Source organism: Fusarium phalaenopsidis (assembly GCF_050370095.1).
Source record: "Fusarium phalaenopsidis strain FUZ10S chromosome Unknown contig_32278, whole genome shotgun sequence".
NCBI classification, from domain to species: domain Eukaryota; kingdom Fungi; phylum Ascomycota; class Sordariomycetes; order Hypocreales; family Nectriaceae; genus Fusarium; species Fusarium phalaenopsidis.
The window spans coordinates 3,326,127-3,338,776 of NW_028145417.1; the positions used below are offsets into that span (position 1 = coordinate 3,326,127).

General features: G+C 50.0%; 4 protein-coding genes across 4 annotated transcripts; all 4 read left to right on the top strand.

The window, feature by feature from the left end:
- Positions 1-1,872: 1,872 nt before the first annotated feature.
- Positions 1,873-3,006, top strand: LRP88_01661 (uncharacterized protein; the record flags this gene model as incomplete). The annotated part of the gene is made up of 5 exons (XM_083238337.1): positions 1,873-1,919; positions 2,000-2,336; positions 2,386-2,546; positions 2,638-2,727; positions 2,781-3,006. The coding sequence occupies 5 exons, from the start codon at positions 1,873-1,875 to the stop codon at positions 3,004-3,006; spliced, it is 861 nt and encodes a 286-aa protein (XP_083106842.1).
- A 5,246-nt stretch (positions 3,007-8,252) lies between these two features.
- Positions 8,253-10,438, top strand: LRP88_01662 (bZIP transcription factor; the record flags this gene model as incomplete). Its single annotated transcript, XM_083238338.1, has 6 exons — positions 8,253-8,338; positions 8,390-8,622; positions 8,698-8,853; positions 8,913-9,189; positions 9,243-9,981; positions 10,385-10,438. 6 exons carry the CDS (start codon positions 8,253-8,255, stop codon positions 10,436-10,438), a joined length of 1,545 nt encoding a protein of 514 aa, XP_083106843.1.
- Positions 10,439-10,475: 37 nt separating this feature from the next.
- LRP88_01663 (beta-eliminating lyase) lies at positions 10,476-11,462 on the top strand (the record flags this gene model as incomplete). Its single annotated transcript, XM_083238339.1, has 1 exon — positions 10,476-11,462. The coding sequence occupies one exon, from the start codon at positions 10,476-10,478 to the stop codon at positions 11,460-11,462; it is 987 nt and encodes a 328-aa protein (XP_083106844.1).
- A 232-nt stretch (positions 11,463-11,694) lies between these two features.
- Positions 11,695-12,555, top strand: LRP88_01664 (uncharacterized protein; the record flags this gene model as incomplete). The annotated part of the gene is made up of 1 exon (XM_083238340.1): positions 11,695-12,555. One exon carries the CDS (start codon positions 11,695-11,697, stop codon positions 12,553-12,555), a length of 861 nt encoding a protein of 286 aa, XP_083106845.1.
- Positions 12,556-12,650: the final 95 nt, after the last annotated feature.

The window sequence follows — 12,650 nt, forward strand, 5'->3', positions numbered from 1 at the left end:
GTAAGGACTCAGTCAAATGTGCAGGAAGAGGCAAAAAGCCACACGATAGAGGAATCTTGACGGTAAAAAAAAGTGTGGGTGAGTTAGTCCCTTAAACAAGGTTGGAGGAGGGAGCTCGTTGGGACTAACGGGCGGAGACGGGCTGACAGCTATGGGTTAGCTGCGCGACGCGGGCCTGTTGTTGGTCTGGGCTGGGTAATCTTATTTCAGCTTCTGGCTACTCTCTCGTTAATGCTCAAGGGTTCTACCCTCTATCGGCTGTTAATGTCGACGATGGGTGGGCATGATGCAGCCCAAGGGGGAAAGTTGTCATCCTTTGACTGCCGAACTAAGCCAGGGTTTTGCGAGCCGCCGCAAAATCTGGGGCGAAAGGATGCGAAGGCCTGCTGATTTGCTAGGTCGCACCCAACAGGCCTTCTGATTTGCTGGCTCGCACTGAACATCCTTGGCTGGCTGTGGGCCGTTTCAGATACAAGTCGGGTCGGGTCCAGCCTTACAACTGGACGTTTGATGGGATTCTGCAGGGGTAGCATATCCCATCAGCTGTCATAAGCCTCCGAGGTGGTCACTACAGGGGGCATAAGTCAATCACATTCATTTATGCTAGGGATAATTGATCGCACACTAAGCTGCACTCATCGATGAAGTACTCATTGTTACGATTTCATATTTAGAGAGGGTATTTAACTTAGGGCAAGGATTAGCTAGGTGATGCCTCAGATAACTTGGAAGCCTAAGCTACTCTTTATGAAAGTAGCGATGCGTTGTATTAATATTATCTTCCTAAAATACTGCTTTTCTTTCCCGCTAAACTAGGTTACGTTGACATAATTCACATGGCCTCAAGGTAAGGTGGCCCCTTGGATTCTAATTCACGGCTAAGATAAACCTCGGAGTTGATAGGAAAAGATCTGCACTTCCTGGCTGAGCAGATATTACGGTGATGCCCGTCTCTCATCAGCAGCGAGTAACAGGTCCTAATTATTGAAGCAGGATTTCATCTCTTATGCAGTCTTTTGTTACTAAAATTCAACCTTCAGCTCGTCTGCCGATTCTATCAGTTCTTGGAAGCGAGTTGGTACCATTCCTGACTGGCGCCCTCCACTGACGTCATTGAGCTTATCACGGCCGTTACTTTTGTCCACTGGGCTTCCCACCAACACAGCTGTGCAACCCTAGCGCAGCAATAAGCAGCGATCTTCCAGAATATTAAGCCTAATTCTGGTTTCATTGGAGCTGTTATATGCGCCATTACCGGTGTAAAGGTGATTCAAGGTCATCAAGCACCCCGGGTTTGCTCGTTAGATGGGCTTACTTTCGGTGCGTCTTCCCCGGACTCGCCAGCGGCGGGAGCGATGAGACTAGAGAATACCCTTCTGGGACTGATAGTCTCACCAACGGCTCGACATCCATGTCCTACTCTAACACAATCGGGTGCCGCCTCAAGTCACCATCAATGCCAGGCCCTTAAGTGCTGACTATCAGGCACTGCCGCACGACGCCTTTATAGGAGGGTATTATAAGCTTAGTACTACCGAATTACGCCAAGTCTCTGGTTCAATGGTTTGGACGGCAGTTACCAGACTGTTGATCAGCGCGCGAGGGCTGGGGCTAGCAATACCCGCAGCAATCAAGTGTTGCAAGGGAGTCTAGTGCAAGAAGAAGTGCGTCAATGGTGTCCTAGGTCTGACAGATCATCACCGAGGGTCGGAATGTTTCATGTGACGTGGTATAAGAACCCGCGTTTCCTCCAGACCAGATGGATCGTCCCAAAAGGCATCCATCTGGAAATACGATCCTTTCGTCTTCCCTTACCCGCCCATCAGCCATTAAATGTGAGACGAAAGACTGTTGACACTATCAACATCCATCATGGTTCAGGAAAAGAGAACCTCAGACTCACCTGAGAGAGCTGAACAGTATGTTCTTGTCCAATAGCCTGCCCCCTTCTGCATCACCTGTTGCAAGATTTTGAAGGCCAGTTCTAACCGTTTGATAGGGCTACCCAAACATTCCACGACGAGATAGCCAAGCTCACTGAAAACGCCGCCGGCGAAATCCGCAACCCTCTCAAAGGCATCCCCCGCGATCAGCTCCTTAAGGATGTTGCAGAGTTCCAGCGGGACAAGGGGTTACCCAACGACACCTTGCCTCTTCTTAGTAAGGGTGCGCTCGTTATCCAGAGCCCGGCCGATTTTGAGGCTCTCGAAGAGCTTGACGAAGGGGAGAAGGAAGCTTTGCGACAGGAGGTTACCCACAAGTGGAGGCATCCTCGGTCGCTGTATTACACCATATTTCTGAATTCGATTGCTGCTGCTATCCAAGGATGGGACCAGGTCAGTCATCTCTGAATCGTCTCGTGTTATCGCTAATTGAAGGGTGCAGACTGGCTCGAATGGTGCTAATTTGACCTTTCACGAAGCACTCGGCATCCCCGACGCGGCGGGTTCATCCTGTGGACCTGTTGCGAACGAGGGAGAATGCGCAAAAAACAGCTGGATCATCGGCTTTGTCAACGCCATGCCACACATCACCATCTCTCTCTTGTAAGACTTTCTTCCTACTGTCAGACACACAGTTAACACTTGCCAGTGCCGGTTGGATCTCAGACCCTCTCAACGACTGGATGGGTCGGAGAGGCGTCATCTTTGTAGCTGCCATCTTTTCTCTTCTCGCACCTTTCGGCATGGCCGTCTCGCAAACTTGGGGACAGCTGGCTGCGTGTCGGTAAGTCGGAAAATGCCTTTACCAACAGAGCCCGCAACTGACTGATCGAACAGCATGCTGCTTGGCATTGGCATGGGTCTCAAGGAAGTAACCGTGTCAGTCTTTTCTGCTGAAAACTCTCCCGCTATTATCCGTGGTGGTTCAAGAGGTGGATTCTGCAGCGCAAGGGTGAGGTTTGTCCCGATTTATATCATGATGAGACGTCGCATCGGACTCGTCCTGGGCAGGCGTAGTATCTGCGTGCATGGCAAGAAACAAGGTGCCAGCAAGCAGGATTAGGACTCGAGCCATGGGGGTTCCCTTGTAATAGGGGCAAAGTGGCTATGAAAAAAACGGTTATGGGCAAAGGGGATCTGGACAAAGTGGCTAGGGCTTATGCAGGACCACAATAAGGGTATCCCATCGAGGGCCGAGCTTCAACTATAACAAAGAACACATTATCAAAACACCATAGCATCATATCCCAATGCTAACATAGTGGCCTTTCTTTTTAGTCCTTCTGCTGCCTGCAGTAGTGGATTTATACCTATCTGCATCAGCTCAAGGTCCATGTCACTCGGATCAAGCCTGCACAAGGCTTGCTGAGTACCTTCAGAGATGTCAATGGCCAGGTGAAATTTACCACCAAGGACGATTAGAGGCAAACCAGGTACAACGCAAGAACGGCATGGACTACCCGGCGAGGAGGTGTAAGTTACTACAGTCGGGACACGATTGAATAGTTTAGGGTCCGGGCTCGTCCTTGAGAAATATTGTGATTTATCTTCGCGCTTCCATGTTCGTGACCTGCCCCGTGGCCCAAGTGTGACGCAAAATGAAGTGGAGTAGCGATGACGACTATTCCAGAGTTTTTGAAAACTTTTTTAATTAAATAAAAGAAACACAGGTGAAGGGATTTTTATAGTAGTTAGTTATTTATAAAAATACTCTTTATAAGTTTTTTGCTATTTTATAGAGAAAGTTAGGTTATCTAGGGTAGGTTAATTCTAGGTGCACAGTATACTGTCTCGCTCGCTTATCTGTCTCGTTCGCTTATCATGTACGTTATATATATTATACAGCTTCCTTTTTAAAATATATATATAATTCTACTTATGCTTATAGCTATACTTAAGTATATCTATTGACCTAGTCTTAAAACGCACTATTAATATTCTATAATACTTAAAGAATCAAACAATCCTAATAGTCTGTCTCTCTCCTAGGCACCGACGTTGCCTATACTCTGTAGTCCCGATATATATTACTTCCCAACATCTATCATTATTGCAAATACTTGGATCCTCCATGCAGAACGACCTAGAAGCTAAGTCGACAATCAGGAGACCAAGGCGTCGGCATGTAATCATCGGCATTAGAACTCTGCATCGATTCTCGTATGTAGTCCTCGGTATTAGAATCCTGCACTGATTCTCGCGTTCGATGTGGTACTCAATGGTTGATCGAGGGTCAAGGAGAAGGCAATACCGAGCCTGCAGAGTCTTGGAGTAGCCGCCCTTTAGCACCGGCAGGACATAGATCTCATCCGTTTCCCAGGCCAAGAGAGTACGCCAAGCAGCGGTCTCGTCCTGTCCTTTATATTTGGAATGGGCCTGGGAATCGAGTTCGTCCTGTTTGTATTTGAAATAGCCAGGGAAGTCCTGAGGCGGACGCGGATCCAGAATCACTTTGCAGCCTGGAAGGGTCAGTAAATGCGCTGGTACCCTTGCAAGAGTTCCATGGAGGGTTATGACCCCAACATAATTGGCAAAGGATATTTTGTCGATTGGTTGGGCGGATATATACCGCAGAGTTGCACAGGGTGATGCCAACTCTACGTTGTGGTTGGCAGACGTCTCAAAGGGGTGCCAGAGTCGATACTGGATGGGAAATGAGACTGATGCCCAGGACCATGAAGGCACACAAAATTGGTAGTCCTTCCTGGCTGGTAGAGCGGCCAATGCGTTCCTGGTTGGTTTGGCGCTCAATGCCACTGTGTCGCAGAACCAGATAAGTGATCGTAAGGAGTCGCCCTTCCAGACTCCCAGAAAGCATTGCTCGTTCAAGACAGCTCCTATGCGCTGCACCACGCCCTCTATAGCAACGATACGATCTTTGGCTTGTGAGAATTTCCTCTGGGTATAGTCTTGCAGAATCCGTCTCCAAAGGAGGTACAAGTCGCAGCGAGCAACTATAATGGGGTCCCTGCTCATCCCTAGCAGTTGTGTCTTGATCTTTCTCTCATCCGAATCTCGGAACTTGGGCGAAAAGTCGCCTAGAAAGCCCAGGGGGCGCGTGTCTGATGCGCTTGATCGACAACAATCCCAGAAAAGACCGTCCGTGGTAATGGTCAGAACTCGCTTTGATAAAAGTCTTTCTTGGAATGTCCACCCGCGTTGGTCGAGCTCACTGCTAGGTCTGGTCGGAAAGTTCCCGTTGGATTCAAGCCAGTAGTAGATGGACTCTGGGCTTCTCTTGTCGAAATTCGGGATTCTACCCCCCTTGACGAAAGTCTGGGCCGCTGCTCGGGTGGCGGCATCTCGAAGCGAACAGCTACGCCATATCTCGGCCCCCTCAGAGTGTTTCGACTCAGGGCCATCCCCGAAGGCGACGGTGAAGATAGCGTTACCGTAAACCGATGCCATCTTCGGAGCCTCCGCATGCCAGTCGCCTCCATTATCCTGCATGATGCACTTAGAAGCGTTAGATTGATTGCCTCTGAATCACATGATTGCGTGGGAGGGCAGAACAAACTCACCAATGCATCAATCCAAACATACCTGAAACCCAACATCCTCGCCACTATGAAAGCATCGTAGTAGAGTTGGGGAAGAGCTGCAGTTGAGTAACCCCTGAAAAAAATGGTCCCACGTGGCTGAAGTCAATTGCTGGTCTCGGTTAGGTTTCTTCGGCCACCGGTAGCTGACAGCAATGTACTGAGGTTTTAGTTCGCGCCCAACTTCTATCACCTTTATCTCTCGTGGCAAAGCTGGCCCCTGGAATGATTCATTGGGATAAGAGGGTTCACCAAGATCAATGAGGCGGCGTGGGAATATGGACTCTAGATCCTTTGCAGAGGTGTGATGTTCAGTGTGATTATTCCAGCAATCTTCCAGCCAGAACCTGGCGATAAACATGCAAGCATCAATTTCGTGGCCTTGGTCGTACAACATTGTTTGAATGTCGTATACCTTGCAGAAGTCGTCTTATAAGTGAATTTTGTTAGTCCATCCGTGTCAGATATTTTGTCTTCACGTGTTAGGATGATTCCAAATCATACCTTCTTGTCCTTCCTTGATGAGATACGGAAGCACCTGGTCTTTTCGAAGGCTATCTATCAGTTTCGATGCTTTTCTTCTTCGTTCTTCCGGAGGTCTTGCGTCACAGGCATCGGCATTTCCATAGGCTCCGGGCCCGGGAATAGGAAATACAACTGGCGGTGGAAGGCCCAAACGGTCCGCGAACTCTCCAATACCCTCAGGGGCCTCTCGTAAGTCTGGTTTGGGCATGTGGATACCCGTCAGAACCGCACTATCCATCATGGCTGGGACCTCTAAGAGCCGCGTTGAAGTTGAAGACTCGGGCTGAGATGCTTCTCCCGTCTTGCCCTCCTGACTGGAGAAGCTCTGCAGCAGTCAACACCCAGGTTATCAAGTCCGTCACCTGGCCTCCGCGGCTAGAGTCTCGGCCTACTCACTTGTGAGTCCAACAATGAAAAGTTGGGTAACCAAGGCCGTAACTGCTGGGTGAATGAGCCGTCACTAGTGCCGTCGGGGTGGGTAGACAAGTCTGACCAAATCGCGAAAATCGGACGTCGAGATTGAAGCTGACGAAAGGTATGTTGAGCGAGGTCGAACAGGGAGAAAAGGTAGCCGACTTGGATGAAAAGCTATGAAGCAGAACCCGAGGCTGACATGCATTCTTACATAGCCCATGAGTGGTCTTATTCAGACTCCAAGCGGGTCACGATGAGGGGTTAGCGCCAATTAAAATGCACCAAGTAAAAGGTACATAATAAAGCACCTGAATTATGGGAGAGGGACAAGCCAGTGTGTGTACGACGCGGATTACGGGCTTCGTGCGGACGACAAATGGGGTCTTTAAACGGAACACACTTCGGCTTGTAGCCAGCCAAGAAGATGGTGGAGAATCTGTGACCGTCCCTTGCAGAGTAGACGGATGGATGAATGAAGAAGCCATGGCCACTTGAACCGCATCTTCCCCTCCAAGATTCTGGATTCTTTACTGACATATTTGGTTCCTTTATCTCGTCATTTTTTAGGGCAAGGCTATGCCGTTAGTGTTACGTTCGGGGAGAGATACGGAAGAGAATGATTACATCGAGCTAATTAAAAATGCGGAGAGGGAGGCCAAAAAGCAGGTACAAAAGCAACAATAAGAGCAGCAAGAGATAGAAGAGGAGGCGTAGGAAGAAGAACCCGCCCAGGGCCAGGTAACAACCCACCCATAGACTATAACTCTAGCATGGGTATGAGTCTCGCACTGACACAAATGGACAAGGCTGCTAAGAAGGCCACCCGCAAAAGGGTATGTCTGTAAAGTGTTTATTTCCCCCCTGTGGTCTTTAATTGGCTACTGACGCCCAAGCTCTCCTTCTAGGCCACCAGCAACCCAGCTACTGCTGGAAAGCGGCTACGAACGACTAAATGTCTATCTTGTAGCTGAATTATCCTTGAAAGGCCGGGCTTTAGTGTCTTAAAAAACATAATATCAATGTATTATAATATTAATGTGTTCTTTATTATAGTTAAAGCCCGGCCCTTCATGCGTTACCTGAGCCAGAAGATCGCTTCTTCCATCAGTAATGGACATTCAGCTCACATTGGAGGTCAAACAATCTATTCCATTCCTTCACCTAAAAGTAAGCCATCTTCTGGCATGCTTGGCTGTAGCCAAGCGTGAAGGAATAAGATATGTACCATGTCACGCCCGCGTATTGGTCAGATGGCACTCTTGGAAGAGACGATGTGTGCGTCCTGAGATACGATGATGCTCACGATACTTCTTCTGTATTGCTCTAGGTTGAGTTCAAACGCCCATGGGGCAGCGTTGCTTAAGTTAAAAGGCAAGCGCTTGATGTAGCTGTGAGATATATTACCTACATCAGATAACCTCTGGTATGTGTATGTTATGACCATAGCTAGAGATTCATTCCACACCCGGACTGTTACGGAAAAGCATCAAATGCTTGAGTCGTTTCACGGAGGTACTGCTGACGGGACTTGATCGCAGTATATCAATGCAGCCTCGAATGATGCCCAAATCCTCGGAAGCCTCGTATTCCAGGTCAAGAATTATCCTCCGCTGCGGGCTGCCAGGCTAACCTGCATGAACCCAACAAATTCTTCACCGTTTAACTTTGTGGGGGTAAAATCTCTTTTTGCCCGTCTCTGCCCGTGAGTAAGCGGCGCAACGGTGTCATTCAGAAATTGATAAGCGCAGTGGATTCGTCGCTTTCTTTGCCGCTCTCTCCACCGCCAAGTCCCTGTTACATTGGGAGTTTGGGGTATGACAATACTGACGACATGGCGGCTCCGAAATCCAGTCAACGGGCCAGGAAAAATGACCCAGTGATGACTGAAGAGGAAAGAGAACGAGAGAAGGAGGAGAAGTAAGTTGTATGTTTCATTTGAGGAGGAGAAGTGCTTACTTGATTTGATAGAAAAACGCGCAACCGCCTTTCACAGCAGGCGTTTCGTCGCAGGACCAAAGAACAAATCAGAGAACTAGCAAGCCTTCGTAATGAGCTACAGAAAGAAGAGAGCGAGCGTGTCAAGGCTTACCAGCGGGAGAATCGTCTTCTGCGGCAGAAGCTTGTGCAGGTCCAGGCTGACTTGTCGAGGCATCTTGCATCGATAAAGTCCATTTGTAATTCGGTTTCGGCGACGCTTGATGGTACTGGCGATCAAGTCGGCGAGGCTTTGGAAGATGTTGAGGGTGAAGAGGATGATGACAGGGAAGAATATGAAGAGGTAGATGAGGACGTTGTCTCTATGACTGGGCCCTTCTGCAGGACACCAACTAAGGGACTCTCTGTTGCTGGGCCATCATCTTTTGCGCCTCCGATTTTTGGTCCTGCTCCTCCTCTCGATCCTAACTCTTTCGTCATGCAAAATGCTGTCCCAGGTTAGTACCACTAACATCCTTATCAGGTCATTTCTACTTCTTACTGACTTTCATCTTAGACGCACAATGCCCAACGTCTGCCGAACTTGTCAACAGCGCCGGTACCAGCCCCTTCTACGCTCAACTGCCGGGGATCTGGAGTCATCGGTACCAAATGGGACCGGAGCCCTATTTTGACGCCATGAGTGCGACTCAAGAAGCGAGCATGATCTTGGGCAAGGACTTTCACTGGAGCAACTCGCCCTTTTCGGATCACATTCAACTTCTTCAGCGACTTTTACTGTCAAAACTAAACGGCCTTGGCTTTGCGGCAGGTGGTCAATATCCGGTCCAGAGGTAACTACTAACACTCTAAGTTTCCACCAAATGCCAATGGCTAACAGTGATAGTATTTATCAACCCGTCCTTATGGCCTTGTCCCTGTTCAACAGCATGACAAGGCCTGACGTCATGGCCTGGTACGCCAAAACACGCTTCTATCACATCATCGAACTCACAGCTTGGCAACTATTCCCTTCCATCGCCACATACAACAAGCTGCACCCCAGATATCAGCCGACACCGATCCAGCTGGAGCATCAACACCCATTAGTCATCGACTGGATCCCCTTCCCGGCGCTTCGAGACCAGCTCGTGCAGCATCACTCGGCCAATCCCGACATCGACCAAATCTTTTGTGATGCCGTGACGGGATACGTGGTTGAGACACCAATGGCTACTCTTGTGCGAGGAGCTCCCCTGGCCACGGCGTACATCCGCGTGACGGACCTGATCACGGCCATGGATGCTGACATGCCTGGGAATGATGCGACAATAGCGACACTGCCCGCGCCTAACGTTGCCATGCTGTTCTCTTCTCCGGCATATGCCCGCGCTGCCTTTCGGAAACTCAACATGGACAAGGGAGCTGGATACTACAAGATCGATCCTGCGTTCTTTCAGAAATACCCAGAGCTGCGTCCCGGGTCGGGTGACCTTGTAGCAATGGGCATACCTCTCAAGCCCAAGCAGCAAAACATCTTGACGTATCCAAAGCCTCTGGACCCGACCACCGTCCAGACATATCGCAGCTTCATCGACTTTTCCATCGACGCCGCCAACACAATCTCATCAACAAACATCCCGGCTGTTTAGCCTAGCTTAATCTCGATGCACTCAACCGGCCCGGTCCCACGGGTAGATAGAGAATGAAAGCTCCGCTTCAACCCCGAGTCTCCGCCGCGTTCATCGTGAAGCTATCCAATCGCAACCACACGAGGCGCTCACATGGCACGATTATCTCGGAATTCCATACTTTCACGCGTGGCTTTAGTCATCTTCGGCTGCATTAGCTCGACATGCTTTGGGCGAGGTGTCATCGATTGTTGAGTAACGACCCACAGGGGTCCATTGACTAAGAGCCCTCTTAGTAACGACGCCTGTGTTGCAATCAAGTGATGCGTCGGTGGATCATTGTGTGGAGATTGTTGTTGGTATATAGAAATGGTGATGGGAAAGGTTGAGAGAGGCAAACAACTCTGAGACAATCAAGGTTATCATCCAACAAGATGCCGTCCGAAGTCGCTACAACAGCTTTCCGCTATAGCTTCACCGATGACTACAGCGAGGGAGCGCATCCGGCGTTGCTCAAGGCTTTGATAGCCAGCAACGAGTCTCAAGAGACGGGATACGGACGCGACACATACTGCGACCTCGCCCGACAAAGGATCCGGTTTCACCTTGGCCGTGACGATGTTGGCGTATTTTTTGTGCCCAGCGGAACATCAGCTAATGCTATCTCCATCGCCGCATGCTTGCGACCACACGAGGCTGTCATAGCTGCCAGTTCAGGACACATCGTCACAAGAGAGACGGGCGCGGTCGAGGCCAGCGGGCACAAGATTATCAACGTCGAGCCGCGTAACGGAAAGTTGACGCCCGAGTCGATCGAACGAGCCCTTGAAGATAACTGGCACTTTCCCCACATGGCCAAGCCGCGACTTGTGTACATCTCCAATGCCACCGAGTTTGGGACGATATATACTAGGAGGGAGCTTGCTGCCATCAAGTTGGTCTGTGAGGAGCGCGGCCTCATCTTGTTCCTCGATGGAGCCCGCATCGGGGCTGCCCTTACATCTAAAAGCAACGATATGACACTACAGGATATCATGGAGTTGACGGACATCTTTTGGATCGGAGGTACCAAGAATGGTGCGCTCCTCGGTGAAGCTGTGGTGGTTAAAGATGCCCAACTGGCAACCGATTTTGAGTTCTACGTCAAGCAACATGGCTCTCTGCTCGCAAAGGGTCGCATCATCGGCGCACAGTTTGCGGAACTCTTCAAGGAGAATCTGTACTTCGACCTCGCACGAGGAGCCAACCTGGCAGCCGAGAGGCTCTCCAGGGGCATCTCCAAGGCGGGATACTCGGTGCACGCTGTTACAGAGACCAACCAAGTGTTTGCGGTGCTTCCTCTCGGTTTGATCAAGATGCTGCAGAAGCACTTTACGTTTTACGTGTGGGAGAAATGGGGAGATGATGAAGCTATTATTCGGCTGTTGACGACGTGGGCGACGGACTCGACGCAGGTGGAGATATTCGTTGGGCTTGTGAATGACTGGGCAAAATGAGAAGCTGAATAAGGCTTGGGTACTTAATATGGAGGAGATGACGGAGAAAAGCTATGATAGATTCACGAATAGAAAATGACTAATTGCTTTGCCTTGCCTGTGCCATGTGACCAGTCCTTGGCGCGCCCTTCCAGTGATCAACTATCTGCAGGCAACAGTTGAAGAAGCAGTATCTTCTCACCAACAATTCCTTGATCAATTCCAGCACCGATCCGCAAAAGATCCAGCCAAAATGACACAGCCATCGCCCAGAGTACTTGAAGCCTTCTCCATCTTAGCCGAGCCAGTCCCAATCGATGGCGGTAGGGGCTTGTGCTTCCAGGCGGGGAATGTCGTCTTAAAGCCCTCAGATGACGACCAAGAAGCGGAATGGGTCGCAGGGTTATGCGAGTCCATTATGGCAAAAGCCCCATCAGGGTACCGCATATCACGGCCGATACGGTCACAACATGGCTTCGTCTTTGAAGGCGGGACGGCTTGGGCATTGGTGCCAGGCAGATCAGCCCCAGCATCCAACTTTGAGGCGATTTTGAAGGCCTGTCGCGCTTTTCACGCAGATATTGCTATCATCTGTACCGAAAGGCCTCCCTTTTTGGTGGAGAGACGAAATCGATGGACCGAAGCAGACCTGGTGACCTGGGGTGAGAAGTCGATTCGTGACGTGGCAGATGTCAACGCCGACATACTTTCGCTTGTCAACCCAGTTCTTCAGCAGCTCTCACAACTACGAAAAGAATTACCGTCGGACATTGGGAGTCAACTGATCCACGGAGACCTCACTGGAAACGTGCTCTTCGACGAAAACAACCCAACAGCCCCTCCGGGTATCATCGACATCACCCCCTACTGGCGGCCCGCCTTGTTTGCAGAGGCTATAGTTGTCGCGGATGGGCTTGCGTGGCATGGTCAGAGTGAAGATTTTGTCGAGATGTATGGTACGGATGAGGTGCATTCGCAGTTACTCGTGAGGGCCCTGTATTGGCGATGCTTGACGTTTGCGATTGACTCGGATGAGGCTTGGGTTAGGGAGAACTGGCCGCGTACAGATTACGGCCGAGCGGCAGACATTGTGCAAAAGATTATGGGTAAGTAAATTGTGGTGAAAAGGTCATTTCGAGCTGCACATTGCCTTCAGTAGAGGCGAGACATGAGACAGCGGGAATAAACCAGCGCTGTATTCAACACGCC